General features: G+C 38.1%; 1 protein-coding gene across 3 annotated transcripts in view; it reads right to left on the bottom strand.

Annotated features, from left to right (window-relative positions):
* Positions 1-19,981, bottom strand: part of rgs3a (regulator of G protein signaling 3a) — a 174,292-nt gene that overhangs the window by 66,932 nt on the left and 87,379 nt on the right. For 2 of the 3 annotated variants that reach the window (XM_081365201.1, XM_081365196.1), the window contains one exon: positions 1,052-1,864. In XM_081365201.1, the coding sequence (XP_081221327.1) occupies positions 1,052-1,864 (813 nt within the window). Of the gene's footprint in view, positions 1-1,051; positions 1,865-19,484; positions 19,684-19,981 lie in introns of those variants that run through there. The other variant, XM_081365197.1, reaches the window with a different exon arrangement.

Here is a 19,981-nt window from a genome sequence, read left to right as displayed (position 1 = left end):
ATGCTACTGTTAAATACACCTACTGTAGCTGAAAACATACTGTAAAGCACTGTTAGCCTATTTAATTTTTATATTAAGTTGTTTATGTGTAATGTGTATCTTTAATCTTAATATTTAATAAAGAAAATAATGACAAATATTTTTATCTTTGCCCCTGTCCACCATTTTTTTATTTTTTTTATTTTGTTACCTAAGGCATTTTTTTTAGAATATGGACATTAGTTTGGCTGTAATGCTCAATCACAAAATAGTACAACCAACATAAAAAGAATCGTGATAAAATCGTTAATCGTGATTTTCCTGAAAAAAATCGTGATATGATATTTTTGCCATATCGCCCACCCCTACACCGAAGCAGTTTGTTTATATCTATGGATCCAACATGGCAGCAGACGCGAAGTTACCTTTCGATGCAGCCTTAGATAGTGTTCTTTCGTCTTCTTCCTCGTCAAATTTCTGTCGCTCTACATACGTCATCTGGTGTAATTTAAACGATTGGCTATGAGCTACGTGCAGGCGCATTTGATAGACATTCGTAGCGCCCAATAAACAGCTCTGGGCATTCGTAAACCACGCCTCAAATACGAGAAAATGAACATGTGGTTCCCAGACCACGTCTCAATGAGAAAGAGGTCTGACGTTAGCCAGGCAAAATGCGCTCTTTAAATAAGTTAAAAAACTGCGCCATTGACTTTAGACCAGGTTTCAGTCGGTCAATGGCTGAGTCTATTTCAGTTCCTTAAAATAGCAACGGTCCAACAATGCGCCTGAACACACACCTCGTTCTCAGACCAGCAGCCTATGGACAGGTGCAAATGCATTTGCTATTTAAACAACGCGGTGCAGGACGTGAAAATGAAAACTGCGTCGGGCTGAAACTAGCAAAACACACTGGGTGTATGATAGGGCCCTATATCTTTGGGTGAACTACTGTATTCCTTGTGTCTTTGTCTTGTGCTGAGCATGTGCTTTTGTGAAGAAAGTGAGTGGTGCTTATATATACTAATATATCAGCTGAAGCAACTCTTATTAATAAACTCTTTGGACTTACTTTTCTCCCGGAGAACAGCATGCACAGCTGATGCATGGACCCTCCGTTCTTCGTCAGCTCTTTCTTCAGGGTTCTGGGTGAGGGAAGCGTCCACCCGCCAGTGTGTGTCCCTGAGCCCTCCATGCAGTGGATGGCATTATCAGAAGTGAAGCAGGTCGTGCGGGGGTCCTGGAGAAGACTTCCCTCGCTGTGTGTGCGTCTGCGCAGGGAGTTCTGCACGCTGAGTCCGCTCGGGTGCTTTTCACATGCAGAGGCTTCGACCATGCTCCTGCGTTTACTGTCACTGCGCTCCAGGTAGTTCTCGTCACTATCCTCCTCCTCCTCCTCCTCATCCTCGTCCTCGTCCTCATCCTCGTTCTCGTACTCTTCATCGGTGCCGGGGGTGGAGAGGGCGTCCGCACTGAAGGAGCGATCCAATCGAAGCTCGGGGATGACAAATGATGAAGATGATGATGAAGGGGGAGCATTCGTGTCCAGCGCATCTGACGCATTATCTTCATCAACAAGCAGCTGTTTTTCCTCATCACAGTCTCGTGTGTGTGCGTGCAAGAACTCTTTCTCTTTGCCCTCGTCCTCGTTGACGCTGCTCTCTGTGCTTCTGCCATCTTCTCCTTCAGTGGAGGGTGGAGGTGTCGGAGGAACCAGGTTCTCCTCCAGAGAGGTACACATGTCCTCCAGCAGCGTGAGGCTCCTAGACCGAGGGCACGCTGTGGTGACCGAAGCGTCCGACAGGTTCCCCGGGGACTGGCCCTCCTCAGAGGTCATTCTCTGGCCCCTGAGGTCACATGGCTCATCTTGCTTGGGTTCAAGCATCTGACAACAGAAGAACACACCGTTACATTACCATTTCTAACAGATATGCAATTTCTGCATTCTTATGCATTATTCTATGCCGTTTTATGTGAAATATAAAAAAAAACATTTTAAAAATGCATTTTAGAGCATTTTAACTACCCAGATAATGAACTCATTTAACCGAAAAACTAAGGGCCCTGTTTTAACGATCTAAGCGCATGGTCTAAAGCGCAGGGCACACGTGCACTTAGGGCGTGTCCGAATCCACTTTTGCTAGTTTAACAACGGGAGAAATGGTCAGCACATCCGGCACATGGTCTAAAAGGGTGAGTAATGGGTGTGTTTTGGGATTTACGTGCGTTAAACCAATCAGAGTCTCATCTCTCATTCCCTTTAAATGCCAGTTGTGCTCGCACCATGGCAGATTCGCTATTTACATGACGGAATTTGATAGTGGAAAGAGCGAAGCCGTCTCCAGAGCGCAAACAGAACTGCTCGTGCGCGAGGTAAAAGTGCGTAAGCAGACCATAGACGGGACAAGCCGGATTCCACCATATCTTTATGTACACAATTATAATTTTTTACATTGTAATCTGTTCATTTTAAATATGTGGCATGTTTGTGTGCTGATGTGCATCCCTGTGTGTTTAATAAGCAGAGTGTAGGCGCGTTGTGGATCCTCCTATTGACTTTAGAGCAGGTTTCAGTCGGTCAATGGCTCAGTCTATTTCAGTTCCTCAAAACAGCAATGGTCCAACAATGTGCCAGAACACACACCTCGTTCTCAGACCAGCAGCCCATGGGTGCACAAATGGCCGCAAATGCATTTGCTATTTAAACAATGTGGCGCAGGACGTGAAAATTATAATTATTGTGATGCTCCTCAACAGACATTATACTGACTATAAGCAACTTTGGAACTACATGTCAACTTATTCTAACCCGAACCATACCAGTCTACTAATACTCTAATGAGAGTTAGAAGGCATGCAGGTGTAATGTTACTTATAGTCAACAGAATGTGTTAAAGGGACAATCAAAATAAAGTGAAACTAAAATTTTAAAAAGGACGTGCATTTTAAATACCCAGATGATGCACTCATTCAACCGAAAAAACAAAATGGGGAACATTGGACACTTCATGCACTCACAATTTTTTACAAACTCTACCCTAAACCTAAAGGTTGTTGTTAAAGAAAATGCATTTGATGAAACAAACTTGCTATTTTATCTTGCTTCTACAAGTCTTTGAGCTCTTTTATCATGACTTGTGTTTCACCGGACTCGTACCCAAGCAAGCTCAATGATGTACCAGATAAGTGAAAGAGTAAATTTCCTCAGTAAATCAGATCAGTTATACATATGAAGCTGGTTATGTGATGCAAACATCCAAATGTTTACAAATCATGCACTATGGTAAAAGTGTTTTGAGCACATAACATACAAAGAATAAATATTTGTTAATCAATAATCTGCCCTGTAATCATAATTTAGGTGAACAGGAATAAATGTTGTTGGTGTTTTATTGCCTCTAGTGTTCATTGCAGTGAATTGTATGTATATGTAAGTTTTTGGAGTTTTGAAAAAATTATTGTAGGTAGAGGCACATTTTTCTAATGAGCCCAGATTGATACTTAAATTTGCAACTGTGCATTAAAAAGGGATGCCAAGGGGTCCTGATGTCAATATGTGACATATGAGACATTGCAAGTACCCTGGACAAATGGGCATCACATTAAAAAAAAACATAAATATAAATATTTTCAATCCTGGTCCTGCAAACCCAATTCACTGCATATTTTGTCACACATTTTGTCACTATACAACCCATCCCACTATACAAACTGTACAAAACAAGTGAGTGAGTGAATTCAGAATTAGGGTTGCTAATAATAATCTAGTACACGTCGGCTAATATGCATGAGGAAAAGAGATGTGAAAATATAATATCAGTAATAACAGACATTCACATTCGGATGGGATTAGATTTTCCTAGAGGAGAGAGCTGGAAAACAAACGGTAATTTCATTTGCTCTGGAATTTGTGCAGAGATTGTGTGAGAAAAACACAGACTTGGCAGAAATAGCAACATACTGAAAAATACGAATTTCTCTAATTTCCTCCAGGAAAACTATTCCCGTCTGAATAGGGCTTTTTTTCTGTCCTTGTTTTTGTTTCAGGTTCCATAGACGCTGGGTGCGATTAGTTAAAAAAACAAAAAACAGATGGAGGATATTTGAAGTAAAATACAGAAAATAATTACTGAATTAATGAGACAGACAATCATTGGTAGACAAATTTGTTGTATATTCAGTCCAGGGCAAGCCGTAAAGTCAAACATATTTTAGGCTGTTTGTAAAGCTGAAAAGAAGACTCTGTAAAGCATTTTTAAAAAGCATTTTCAGCTTTTGCATGACAAATGCATCCCGTCTCACCAGAAGTGAGGATAAAATGTGTCGTCTTCGGGGATGAAGAATGAATGACCGGAAGGGGGGGGGATATCAAACGCAGATGCAGGGAAACTAGTTTACTAGTTCACTAACTAGTTCTTCAACATTGTCTACTAGTTTACTAGATCTATCAAATGACAGACAGAGGGAGGGAGAGAGAGAGAGTTAGATAGATAGATAGATAGATAGATAGATAGATAGATAGATAGATAGATAGATAGATAGATAGATAGATAGATAGATAGATAGATAGATAGATAGATAGATAGATAGATAGATAGATAGATAGATAGATAGATAGATAGATAGATAGATAGATAGAGAGTGAGTTAGAGAGATAGATAGATAGATAGATAGATAGATAGATAGATAGATAGATAGATAGATAGATAGATAGATAGATAGATAGATAGATAGATAGATAGAGAGAGAGTTAGAGAGATAGATAGATAGATAGATAGATAGAGAGAGAGTTAGAGAGATAGATAGATAGATAGATAGATAGAGAGAGAGAGAGAGAGAGAGAGAGAGAGAGAGAGAGAGAGAGAGAGAGAGAGAGAGAGAGAGAGAGAGATAGAGAGCGAGAGAGAGAGAGAGAGAAAGATAGATAGAGAGAGAGAGAGAGAGAGAGAGAGAGAGAGAGAGAGAGAGAGAGAGAGATAGATAGATAGAGAGAGAGAGAGAGAGAGAGAGAGATAGATAGATAGATAGATAGATAGATAGATAGATAGATAGATAGATAGAGAGAGAGAGAGAGAGAGAGAGAGAGAGAGAGAGAGAGAGAGAGAGAGAGATAGAGAGCGAGAGAGAGAGAGAGAAAGATAGATAGAGAGAGAGAGAGAGAGAGAGAGAGAGAGAGAGAGAGAAAGATAGATAGAGAGAGAGAGAGAGAGAGAGAGAGAGAGAGAGATAGAGAGCGAGAGAGAGAGAGAGAGAAAGATAGATAGAGAGAGAGAGAGAGAGAGAGAGAGAGAGAGAGAGAGAGAGAGAGATAGATAGATAGAGAGAGAGAGAGAGAGAGAGAGAGAGATAGATAGATAGATAGATAGATAGATAGATAGATAGATAGACAGACAGACAGACAGACAGACAGACAGACAGACAGACAGACAGACAGACAGACAGACAGACAGACAGACAGACACACACACACACACACACACACACACACACACACACACACACACACACACACACTGGTGAGAAATAAACTCTCTTTACTCCAACAGAAAACAAGCTCAGCTGATGCAGCCAAAAGCAGAAGTCATAAGATTTGAAGAATTCATGTAACCCCGGCTCACATGATGTACGGCGCATTAGCTCTCTCTCTCATCCATAACTGGAGCTTCGCTAAGAATGGGCCTCTTATCTCGCCGCTGGTATTTTTAGGTTGTGTAAAAGGTTACTACTGAACAGAGCGACACGGAGGAAATTAGGGCACAAGAACCGAAGACAGATGATTTCCTTAAACTCTCTCTTTGGCTCAGTTATCCGTGACGGGATGGTTCAGTCTGAGTCCCACGTGCATCACTCTCCCATCGTGACGCAGAAGAGAAAAATAGAATAGTTGCGTAATGTGAAAAAAATGTGTTTGGGGGGAAAGAAATAAGATAAAAGATAAAAATAAGAGAGCAGCATGAACTACAGCTTTGACAGAAATAGAGAATGGATTATACAAAGACAAGAGAGATGTTTTTTGCTTGTGCAAAAGTGTAGTGGGTCGTTGCTAGGGTGTTGCTAAGTGTTTTGTTGTTCACATTGCTCAGTGGTTGCTAATTGGCTCAAATCAAAAGAGCCCAACCCTACATGTTGAAATGGGCAATGTGCCTTTGCAAACACCACTAATTATTAAATCAATAAGGGTGCAGTATCACTTTATTCCCGCTGCTTGTACAACCTTTTTAGTGGCTCCCAGGAAATCATCTCATCTATTATTCATTCAAAGCATTAAGCCGTCTAACAACGATGACTGGAAAACATATTTTGAGCAGAGATAACTTTTTTTTATGCAGAATGATACTGTGGATTTGTCAAAAGGTCTTTGGATGGTATATAAACACCAAAGACTTCAGATATACAAAGACAGTGCATTCGTATTATATCTAGCCTTTAAAATAAGCTTTTAATGCTATTTGAGCATAAGAAACAACACTTGTGGGACTGATCATGTTGCAGGTTTTAAATGTCATGTAAGCAGGTTTTGAGGTTTCATGATTCCCCCATTGTAGTCGATAGGATGTGGTCTGGCGTTGTGAATACGGACACAGAGTGAACTGAGTTTCCTTGAAAGGCTTTTGATGAACACTTATATCTGCAAGCAGAATTGTTCAAATGTGTGAAGCTTAAGACATGCTCTATGCAAGCTATCTATGTAATGACTTGGTTTTATTGTGTTGTTGTGTGCTGAAATGTGTTAGACTGCAATTAGTGGAATTGCATTAGCAGCAAGAACGCTATAGCGCACATTAACACAAACTTTTCTCTTTTCTCTGTCAGGTCAACTACTGCAATGGACCTTTTTATAAAATAAAATGACTGAAAACTGGTTGCACGAGTGTTTCTAATACAAACGGCTGAGGGAAAGATAGCAAATATGACATCTTTCTCTCTTCTCACCACCGTAATCAATGTCTTGACATTTTTTTCCCCTCTTTTGGACAGTCACAGGCCATTTGGGAGTAGACGTCAAAGCTGGTGGCAGAAAAACGGAGGTAACAAGTGGAGGAAAACGGGTGGGATCCAGGGAATAAGGGGGAAAATGTCAGAATCGGAATGCAGAAAAAAAGACGGGCGCTATTAGTACAGAATCTCCAGATCAAAGCTCATGCAAAAAAAGAAGCATAAAGAAATGATAAAAACATTGCTTATGTGCGTTGTAGTCTTTGGGGAGACAACCATTTTCTCAGCTTTTTGCTCAAAATTTTGCTTTTTCATAAACCTTACCCACATTCAAGTGTTGATAAAAAAGAATGCATGAAGCTAGAATAAAACGAGTTTGTTTGTTTGTAAAAGCAGAGGCTCTGTTCTTTCTTTTGATATACTGCATGTTCAGATACTCATGCAACAAAATATTCTGGGGCCATGAAAGTTTTGTGAAAATGATAAAAAATATATGTTGGCCCTACAGTTGCAGCATGAAATCTTTTAAACCTATAAAATTATACATAGATAACATTTTTATCTCACAATTTTAAAATTGTCTCGCAATTGCAAGATTATATCTTTAATATAGGCAATTGCGAGTTTAAATCACTAGAGAAAAAAAATGAATTGTGAGATATAAACACAAATGCCAATCGGCAATTTTATTTTTATATTCTGTGACTTCCACAGAACTGTCTCTTTCTGACACCAGGTAGGCTCCGCCCACAAAACACAAAAATAGAAATGTTATCGTGGATTTTTTTTTTTTTATTTTCACTAATGGAGCAACTTAGAACACAATTGTATTTGTTGTAGTTTCCATTCACCATTATAGAAGTTCACCCAACAATTTCGACTTCAGCGAGAACCCCAGAAATGAAGTCCATTGTGGATCAATTGACCCTTCGCTAAGTCCCGCCCTCCTTAGTTACTGTTGCTACGCCTGACAAGCTTTTGCACTTGGCACGTCTATTACAGTATGTATGCACTGGTGTCAGACATTCCCAATCAGATAATTAGTCATTTTTGGCCAACAGGTGAAATATCTGATCGAGCAAGACATCGAGGGATATATCCACGACATAATATGCAACTGATTAGAGAATAATTTCATCAAAATTGAAGCTGAAGCCTATAGGTCCCAGCGCAAGCAAGCGCCTCATACGCTGACCATTCAAATGGGAAACACACAAACTGAAGAACAGCTGTTCATGCACAGCAAGGGGAAGTGACAATGATAACATTCTCCCGCTTATATTTTTAGCGCGCCAGGCTACTGTTCACACGTCGTGGAGCAAACGTAGGTGTTTTTGTTAATCCTGTCGACATTTAGTTGTGAATGGGGCGTCCCACACTGCTTGATCCACGCCCGGCATTTCTCCCCTTGGGTTTTAGGTTTCGGGAAGGGAAAAAAAGTCCCAAACTTTTAGGATACCGGGTATCAGATTTGCACAATCCATATGCACAACGCTTCGGCATGTTTCCCTCGATCGAAAGCTTGCCAGACCTCCCGCGCCTAGTTACGGTTGCTAAGCCACGATTGGCCTGTGGCAGTTTTCGGGCGTGGCTTAACGAAGGGTCAATTGTCTGAGTAACTTCAAGTTAACATGCAGTAGGCATGTAGAATAGGCCAGCGCCACTCAAGCACTTGTATCTGCGTGTTTCTGACTCGAGAGTTTGAGAGTAACAAGTTTAGTGTTAAGCTGTGATCTCCTGCTGCTAATGTCAACTACAGCAAGTGTGTAGAATTAGTGTTCACACAAGAGTCAAAGCCACTGGTGAATGAGCCGGAAAGAGCTACAGCACATGTAGATCATGAATGATTTAACTCTACACTGCTAGCACCATCATCTGACGGAGTGCATCCCATCATCAAAGCACGACACAGAGAAAAGAACAGGGATATCAGGCTAAAGACGTGGCTCAAGGTGAGGGGAATGATTCAGGGGCCGTTTACACGACACTGTTTTCAACTAAAAACGCAAAACTTTTTATGCGTTTTGCTATTTCGTTTACTCGACAACGGCGTTTTGGGCGCCTAAAAACCAAACATTTTGAAAACGGGTTTCAAAGTGCAAGTTTTTGAAACCGGTCTCTGTGTAAACAACAAAAACGTGAATCTCTGAAGACAATAATGTCATGCACATGTGTATTACGCGTTCAGTCTATAGTGTTTCATCGCCATCTACTGGCCTGGCAGCAGAATACAGCGTTTTCGCCGTTTGTCCAGCACTACATTGTTCTCCTGTACACTTAGGTTTATGATTTAGTCTGAAGCACAACAAACAAAGCGCACGTTTGAAATTACGTCCTGTACACGGAGAAGTTAAAACACTTTATTCAACTGAGCATTGTACCAAAAACGTACCGAACTGTCTCGAATTTACACCTTTAAACCTCCAACAATTAGTGATTACCTCATCTTCTCAGTCGAACATGACCGGACACAGCGAACACACTGAGTGCACATCGTCACTGGGAAACTGAAAGGGCAACATCGCTTTAGGGAAGATGAGACACTAGTTATATCATATACGATAAGTTATCATCAGAGATCTTGTGATCCACGTCTCGCTGTCGCTTCCCGAACTCGTCTGGCCCTGAGGCTGGAGATCGGGACGTTTCTTTTTAAAGAAAGCAATCTGGGAGTGAAGCAATTTTAGCTTCATATGCTCACAACGCATACAGTCGCGAGCAACTCAGCTGAGTCGGGCTGAAACAAAGACGAGATGTTATCAGGACCCTGAAAACTAAATTGTGCCTCTGTCTTGTTATATATTAATGAGGACACTCGCATACAGAGCATCAAGCAAGAACTCAACGACTTCAAAGGGAACATTGCCTTTTACTAAATAAATAAATACCAATGTGTTGGCCACATCTCATCAAAACCTAGCTTGAATATTGTGTAAACCGGTAGCAGGGTAAATATAGATAACTGAAACAAAACCTAAAACTTAACAAAATGTATATAAATTATTAAAAAAAATAACATTTCTCATTTTTATTTAGCTAAAATAACTAAAACTAGAAATAAATATGAATAACAGTAAAAAAATATATTTTTTCTTCCACAGAACTTGTTTTCCGTTACAAATATCTCAATATTCTTCAGTCAAGATACATTTACTAAAGAAGCAAAATTACTGAAGACAATATATAATTAATATAAATATATATTGTTCATATAAGAAAATCATTTTGCAGTGTAGACATATTATATATATATATAAAACATAAAAATGACAAACACAACAAAATTGCTAACAATTTTTAAGCTAAAATGCAAACAGAAAAATCTAAAAATAAAACTAATTCAAAATATTAATAAAAGCTAGAATAGTATCTGAATGATACTAAAATAACTGCCTTCAACACTTGATGAATCTCAATGAATCTCAACTAATGTAACTTACAGAGAAAGAATCCCAGACCAAATTAATACCTAATAATTATTTCATAAGAACTCCATTACCTGGAGGAAGGTTTTTTAATGAGTGACTAGCAATGGATGAAACAATCTAAAATGTGTTGGCAACTTTGCCTTTATCATTTTCCATCATCAATAATTACACCTAATAATACATTAAGGTTTGGTCTTGTTAAGCATCCTCCACAGTGATTTATGAAGATTATGTATGTTTTCAGACCTTCATACCATTGAGTCGGCCTCAGACGACACATTCTCAAACCATTAAAGTACAGTATGATGCTCAAAAATATCGAAAGCTTTCTCAAAATGTCAATCTCCAATTTAATTAGCCATCTTTGTACAATTCCCATGAGTGCACCGGCTTTTATCAGTCCACCAGAAAACATGTTTATCGGCACAGTGACTTTGCAAGGTTGGCATTAAACCTTTCAAAGACATTTTAGCAAGTAAACTAAATGGATGAATCTCACGAAACCTGTCAAGAATCTGTAATTCCAAAATCAAACGCAAGAGAAAAACGAAAAAAAAAAGCTAATTGAGAACACGATGGCTATTTTTAGGACCATTAATATGTTCTGCTTTGTGATATGTTTCCGGGGTCTGTGGAGGCACCGCAGGGAATACTCCAATAATTGTTTGATTAAAATATGTGTTAAACAAAAATACAATATTAAGTACAGAATATAAACTGCTTAAGAACGGATATAGTCACAATCACTGAAAAAATATTGTGTGTATCTGTAACTGCATGTTAACTGCATCAAGCCCAACAGAACAGCTGTCTTTTTTCAAACAGTCGACTCCATTATTATATAAAATTTAATATATTTCAAAAAAATTATTGGTTTATTGTGCATTTTCACATGTTTCAGCATGTGCCATGCAAGGAAATTAAGAAAACAACTTGAATCACAGACATTTACGCATTTGGCAGACGCTTTTATCCAAATCGACTTACATTGCATTTCAAGGTACACATTTACATTCCTATCAGTTCTTGCTTTCCCTGGGAATCGAACCCATGACCTTGGCGTTGCAAGCGCCAACGCCCTCATGTTTGAGCTACAGGAAAGACAGTTACAATGTGTTGGTTGTGTATTCTGGACGAAATTAAAGACAGATCTCGAGGTTAAAGATGAGAGGAGGAGTTCAGGAATGTGTCTGAACTGTATTGATAGACGTCATGATCATCTGAGCTTCAGCTGACTGTGTGCTTGACTAACATGACCTGTCTAAAGCTATGCTTTATTTCTGCCAGTGTTGTTTAGAAACGTCATAAATCCCATCTAGGTTACACTTTATGTTGATAGTCCACTTTAGACATTCTTAACTAACTTTGCAACTACATGTCAACTAGCAGTCATTAGAGTATTAGTAGAGGGTTAGTAGATGCAAAGTTACTTATAGTCAGTAGAATGTCTGTTGAGGAGCATCAAAATAAAGTGTTAAGCAGACAGTCTATTAATACTCTAATGACTGCTAGTAGACATGTTATAAAGTTACTTATAGTTAGGAGAATGTCTAAAGTGGACTATCAAAATAAAGTGTCAAGTCAAGTCAAGTCATCTTCATTTATATAGCGCTTTTAACAATGTAGATTGTTTCAAAGCAGCTTTACAGAGATAAACGTATAATTTATGGTAACAGAGATTGTTTTGGCTTTATAGCGGTTCTTTAGTAAAGTTATTTTCCAGCTAAGGTTAGTTTTGATTGATTCGCTTCCGTCGCAACGATCATTTGTTATCAAATTAGGGGCCGCTAAGACGACACAATTCTCTCTACATAGACTTTAAACGCGAACCTGTGAGAAACGCTGACGGCGTTCACATGCGCATTAAGAATGGGTTCTATAGTTATGTGCGTTTGAATATATGTACGCAGGTTTGTAATTCCCTACAAACCAAGCCTAAACAAAGTACTGGTGTTTCCTTATAATTTTTGATACAGAATTTTATTTTATTTTATCAATCTGGGGTAGATACGCGAACTGAGTTTCCCGACAACGCTTTATCTGTAGAGTGGTAAAGGGATCCTCCATAGGAGAGACTAGTTGGCACTTCAGCACTGCACTGTCATCGGTCCAGGCGCAAGTGTAATTTGCGCCTGGTTTGCTATTTATAGACCACCAGGGCACAAAACATACTTGTTTAAAAGCGATAGTTCACCGCAAAATAGAAATTCTGTCATCATTTATTCATTCTCTTATAAATCTTTCATTCATTTTCGGGAAAAAAAAATATATATATTTTGTAAAATTCTCTCATCATTTTTGTCCATTCATTTAAAGTCTATGCAATCAATATTTTCAAGCTCCAAAAGTAGCACAAAGACATTGTAAAATGGTCTCTTCTGAAGGGACACAATCATGTTATATAATGAAAAGATTGAATTCAGGCTTTTATTCAAATAAACACTGATCGATGCACAAACATAGCAATCACAAACATCATACCATCAAATATGGAAACAGAAGCTCAACCATGTGATCTTGACTCGTGAGAACAAACCTCACAGGTCGAGCAAGAGCGTTTAAGCCTCAGTTTACAGTATTTGATTGTCACACTATTATCTTTCACATTTTTTGCAGGTGCAAAATTCTGGCCAGTTATTAATACCCATGATATCAAAATCTGCAGAGTAGATTTTTTTCTTACTTGCCATAAACTCTAGAATTTCCTTCCTAACATTATTCAGGATTCAGACACACGAGTCTGTTTTAGTCTACAGACTCATCTCTTCAGCCAAGCATACACATAATTCAGTGTCTAAACACATAGTTACGCATTAATTAGTAAAGTTGGTACTTAAATGACTTCGATTTAAACATATGCAATATAACAAAACAGACTTAGTTCAATTTCTTTGTCTGTAGCATGTAGTGTTGGTCAGGTGCTCAAAAATATCTTAATAAATGATAATTTCCTACATTTCCAGAGATAGGATCTGCACGATATTGAAGAAAAATGCGATATGCGATAACTCATTAAATAATGCGATATTCGATATGCGATACGATAATGCTTAAAAAGTGAGTTAAATAAACTTAAATTATCTTAAATTATCTTTAAAATGTATTTAAAATTATAAAAACCAACATGTGTTTCACATTCTTTTTGTGACAAGAAAACATCCCTAAACTTCTGACAGTGAACATCAGTGTTTTACTGTAGCGTAAGAAGTGTTATTTTAACATCAGTGTAAACCACAGGGTTCAGGGTTTCAGGTTACCCTACATTAGGGTTATTTAACAACAGAAACTGAATAATCAAATGTAAAAATAAAACACTGTTTAGTTTTCACTGTATGAATTAAATATACCCTGATTCTTATTAAAGATACAAAAGTTATTCAGCCAAGAGCAGTGAGTGATTTTCTCTTCGTCTTTTGTTCATGACCCTTGCGATATGCATGTCGCTATATATACATTTGCAATATTTCGATAATTTCGATATATTGTGCAGTGCACCCCTAATAGGAACTGGGTTAAATGCATATAAAATAATCAATAATATACAGTAATATCCCACAACATCCTAATCAGTATTTTGGTAAACTAGCTTTATGATCATACAAACACTGATACAGTATTGAAGGCATAAAAAGGTTGTCGGCAACATCAAATAGATGAAGAGCTGAGAGCTTGGAAGGGAACTGAGAAGCTAAAACAAATAAATAAATCTTGATTAAATATTTGACCCGAACACAGAGCATTGATAAAACCGTTTCTCTCTGTTTTAAAGGGTCCTGTCACTAGGAATCGACCAATGAATAATGTTGGTGAACGTTAATGCTGGGATGATTGATAAATCAATGGGACACTGAAGGTAATTGTCTGCTGTCCCGGTGGGTTCGTGCTCACAGAATGAGGGAATCATTGGGAGAGACGTGTCTTTACAGCGGCTTCGGTACAGCATTAGAAACAGCAGATTAAAGGAGTGACTGAATGGGCTGGGGGGGCAAACACCTCGAAGCGGACACATGGAGAGGAACGTGCCTCGCACACCAAAACACCACCAGATCAACAAGAGGAATGAAGAAAGATACTGAGACAATAGGCACTAATACACACTTACACTCTCGGAAAAGAAATGGTCAACAATTGTGCCTTTAGGGGAACAGCATCGTGTCACTGAGACACACTGCAATACTCAGTGTGTTTGTCTTGTTTTCCAGTACAAATATCTTAACATGCTTAAATCAGGATGCATTTACTTGGGAAGCACAATAAGACGATACATAAAAAAAAAAAAAAATAAGTGAAAAATAAACTTAATTAAAAGGGAAAACAAGATTAATTTTTCTTACCCCAATAGCAGATTTTTTTTTTTCTCAAAACATATAGTACCAAAACAAGCAAAACAGCGTGGCAGGTTAGAGTGTTTTGGATTGCATAAAATAATAAAAGAAACAAACAAATACAAGAAGTGGTAGACAGCAGAAGAGGGGATTAGGATGATTTTTAATTAAACTTGGGAGGCGGATGGCCGTTACTCTTTCACGTATCTTAGCATGTGGTGTGTGCATGTGTATGTGTGCGTGCCTATGTTTGCATGCATTTGTATATGTGTGTGTGTGTATGAAAAAAAGTGTCATAAAAGAAAACTGTGCAACCCAATGTCACAAAAAAGACTTGTACTGTATATATGTATTATAGTTCATTTTTCAACTTAAAAGTGTTAGTTCCTTTCGTTCGTTTTCTGTTTTGTTTTTTTCTAAATAAAATCAGTAAATTTATTCTCGTTTTTTTTTTTTTTTTGTCTATTTAAATTCTATTTACAAACTATTCACCACACACAATAATGGTCAATAACTGTGATTTGTTGAAAGCTAATCTCTTTCTGAAAAAGATGACACCTTGCACATGAAGATTGCACATTGTTTTAGAATTTTACAGTCAAAAAATCAAAACATGTGAAAAACACCTATTTCAGCTTCAGGTTCTAAAGGGTTAAGTGAACGTAAACAGTTGAGAAAGTAAACGCATGTGTACAGTATCAGAATATTAGAGCCGTGCATTCGCTGTTAATATTCCTCCTGCTGCCGTCTGTGTCTTTAATGTTAATCAGACAACAAAGGACAAAGAAAGAAAAAAACACTCACTGCTCTGAATAACTCAAGATTCAAGAAACTAAAATTCAAGAAACCTGAAAAGCATTGTTTATTTCACGTGTATCTTTGTTATATAGCATTTATTTGTGTTTTTGCTTGTAATTTGATTATTTGATATTATGTTATTACTGATGTTTACTTTAATGATGTTTAAGTTTTACATTAATTAGGCTAGTAGTTTTAGCTTTGGTATCGAAATTGGAGAGAATTGTGAATTTCCAAAGGTATCTAAAATTTTGGTGTTATTAAAGCCTGTTTTTGCCCCCCAAAAAAACATTTGAACAGCCAATACATTTTCAAAATATCTTTAATTTTATCTTAAACTGGTATGGGTTTGTAACACCTTGAGGGTGAGTAAATGATGGAAGTATTTTAATGTTTGGGTGAACTGTACCTTTAAGGGGAATGTTAGAAAGTCATTCTTTAAATATATTTTTGTTAGCCGGGTATTTGCCGATTTTTTGACATTATCCAATAGCCGTGAATTTAAAAAACAAAGTCTTGCAATAAGAAAACACTGTTATAGTTAGGGTTGATTTGATGTTGACCTTAAAAAAGTCCCATTTGTAAATTTCATTTGTAATATTTCTCAAGTCAAACACTGTGAAGTCTAATCTCAATATTTTCAATAAAGTAAATACAGCTTTATTAGTGTTTCTTTCTCCTATTCTATCCTTTGAACAACCAAAAATGAAAATCACTGTAAAATATGACTGAGGTAATTGTTGAATAGTTGCCAGCAATCGCTTTTCTCATTGACATTTTAGTCGAATCGGGCAGTGTGTCTCACGTTTATCAAGCAGAGAAGATTGTGGAAGCCCACAAATAGAGCCATAAAATATTTAACAGAGTAAAGAAAACAGCCTTTACCATTTTTACGGCTATAAGACACAATCTTTCTGCTACTGAGTCCCAATATATTCCTCCACTCTCAGAGAGAGAGAGAGAGAAAGGAGGACATGGAGGCAAGATTAATCAAACACAGAAGGTCAGGGACGCACAATGCTTGATTAAGGTCACACAAACCATCACAAAGTCATTCAGCCCAATAAAGACGCCCGCTGCAGTCATTAACATGGCCGCCGCAGGGAAGCCTCGTTTTCTAGATCCCTCGTGCCCAATCTCACACAAACAAACACGGTTATGTTGCTAAATGAAAGAAGGGAAGTGAAATGTTGCAATCCATACAGTAGGTGGGACATGTTGTATCATCACTGATTGACATCCATGTAATAGAAATGTAGGTGCTGTTTCTTACAGAGTTAATTATGTGAAAACAAAATATGTAACATTATTTGAGCTCTGACAACAATACTCCTGCTCCAAATTATGTTTCCTCGAGGGACGACCACGACAGAGTGAAAGAAAGATAAATGCTGGCGAAAGATAGCAACTCGGTGAGTACAGGAGTTAGCATTAAGCTAACACACCGCTTCGGTAGCCTGTTTGTTTACATTCTTGTTTCTGGAAGTCAGTCGCTAGTTCCGCCTTCTCGATGACATCACATACGTCGTTAATAACGGTAAGTGATGATTGGTCGAGAAGCAATGCGTAGGCTTGTCCACGACAAGCATTCAGGAGTCAAAATTGCATATCTGACACACACACTCGTAACTGACAAAAATATTGTGTAGTTGTCAAATATGAGATTACAGATTGCCAAATTGCCAAAATTATTAATAATAATGTGAAAACTTATACAAATTCATGAGTGCAGTTCATAAGCAGAGAGCACTGAGCTCAAGGCACAGATTATTGGGAAATATTCTGCTCCTGCATGTGACCCTAGGGGGACTCCATACTTTCTCATGCTGCAGTAAATAGAATTCACAAAAGGGAATAATGTGAATTATCTGTTTGACTGCATGGAATCGTCTGGCTCTTATAGCAGGACTCGTTGTAGTGCAGTGTTGACATGTACTGTGTTCATTATTGTAGTATGATTCTGCACAGGTGTTTTTACCCGTAGTTTGAATCATGTGTTGCATTGTGTTGTTTTTTTAGGAAATTTTTCATTAAAAGACTAAGCTGTCAAATAACATATTGGAGATTATAATGATACCAAGTTTTCCCTGTTTATCAGAGGTGAAAATTAACTTTAGTGTTAAATTTGACTGTTATGGTGGTTAAAATAACTAGCGGTGATTAACATTCTCCATCGCTACGACGGATTTCCATTAATTGGATTGCAGAGAGGCCATGCATGAGATTAAATGCTGATCAGGCTCGGAAATTAACGGGCTTGGGGTAAAAATGGCATGAAACTGACCCTCAAATGCTTAATCGATAATTATCACAATTAAAGTGAAATTTGAAAAGGAATGAAAAGTGTCGATTGCAGCATTACATTTAGATCTGCTTCTTTTCAGTGTAGACGGCTTCAGTGATTTTTGCAAACTGAAGTCATTGATTGAATTGAATTGAAATTGAAATATATTTAATGTCCCCAAGGGCCAGTTTGGTTCACAACAAGTACAGCCAACACATACACATTCGCACAAAAACACATAAAACCATTAGATAATAAATGGATAAAAACATAAACATTGAGCACTTCATTGATGAGGAACGTTCTTTGCTGTATATAATTTATTCCCAGTTTGAATAACCATTTCGTTTTTCATGCTGCTAAGATAACCAATCTTGATTTATAATATGTAAAAACGCAATAATCTAATTCATAAATGTTTCTCAACTTGTTCTGTCTGTGCAGCCTGCAAGAATATGACACCTTGAGCTTGCATGGACTTTTTGCAGTTTGTGCAAAATCTGATGATGATCAATTATTCTCTATCTAACCGTCTATACTAACGAGCTCACATGGTCAATGCCACAAACTTATTTCGGTTTCATTAGTGACCTACAAATACTGCAGAACTTTAAAGGGGTGGTTGATTATGATTTCACTTTTCTAGCTTTAGTTAGTGTGTAATGTTGCTGTTTGAGCATAAACAACATCTGCAAAGTTACAACGCTCAAAGTTCAGAGCAAAGGGAGATATTTGCTTTTAAAGAAATCGCTTTTTAAGGACTACAACAAACGGCTGGTAGAGACTACACCACATTCCTCCCGGGTTAGTGACATCACCAACCCTAAAATTTACATAAACCCCGCCCCCGGAACACGATTTATAGATTGTCATGACAGAATATGCTAATCAATGACTAGAAGATAACTACACATCAGCTTCATAAATTCATCAACCATTCAGAAATGTCCTGTTGCTTCTACATGTTGTCACTTCTTCTTGAGTCTCTCCATCATTGTCTGACTCCGGTTTGAACATTAAAGGCTAAAGGTTTGTGAAATTTTCAGTGCATGTGTGTGTGTGAGGTAAAAGGACATAAGCTGTTGTAGCTCCGCCCCCTGCGCCGGGGGCAGCAGCTCATTTGCATTTAAAGGAACAGACACAAAACAGTGCGTTTTTGCTCACCCTCAAAAAGTGACAACTTTAACATGCTATATAACTAATACATAATGAAAACTACTATATAGCTAAAACTTCACATACACACTCAGAGACATCAGAGACTTATTTTACATCTTGTGAAAAGGGCATTTTACCACCCCTTTAAAAGATTGTCTTAAGCAACATAAGCACGTAATTACTTCACAGTTTTTGCTCTTAGACAGCAATGAAATTAAAGAGACTTTTGCTCAAGTTTTCAACATCTTTTACACCTGACAAAAAGACCCCAGTATCTCACATGAGTCTCCTCTAGAGTTTCAGAATAGATCTTAATGTCTCAAACTGTGCTCAGATTTGCCAAGAGCTTGACAGAAGCCATATTTCTTAATACAAACTCAATACTTTCAACACCACATTTATTTTATAGTTCTATTTGGCCTCAGTTTTCAAGAGTTAGCCAAGACAAAGTTGATGCCTCCCGAGATTTAAAAGAGCAAAACCATTTTACTCTCAAACAAGGAATAAAACTTACATACACACACACATACTCGCAAACACTAGCAAAGAAGTAAAGCGCACCATCAACACACTCACCATCAGAGCGAACACACAGCCAAGACACGAGAATCAGACCCTGGTCACATGTGCATCGGTGTGTGTGTGTGTGTGTCAGACCAGGTTAGAGTGCATGCAGTTCTTCTGCAAGATCACAAGAAGTGCAAGAAAGAAGACACACAGGAAGAATCTAGTGGTTGGACAGGCGACACCCTCTTCATATAAACACATCATGAGTGGAAGGAAAAGAGAGAGAGAGTGAGAGTGAGAGTGAGAGAGAGAGAGAGAGAGAGAGAGAGAGAGAGAGAGAGAGAGAGAGAGAGAGAGAGAGAGAGAGAGAGAGAGAGAGAGAGAGAGAGAGAGAGAGTGAGAGTGAGAGTGAGAGTGAGTCTTTCACAAACACATCATTAAGCGCATATCGCTCACCCTAGCCTCACTCAAGACATCATGCCACTTGGCTGGACTTCTATGTCCGACTGAACACACACTCATTAACGTCCACCACACACACAGTAGCCCTATCTGCTCTGTTTGCG

Source organism: Scardinius erythrophthalmus (assembly GCF_964197995.2).
Source record: "Scardinius erythrophthalmus genome assembly, chromosome: 5".
NCBI classification, from domain to species: Eukaryota; Metazoa; Chordata; class Actinopteri; order Cypriniformes; family Leuciscidae; genus Scardinius; species Scardinius erythrophthalmus.
This window is presented reverse-complemented; position numbering and strand designations above follow the sequence as displayed.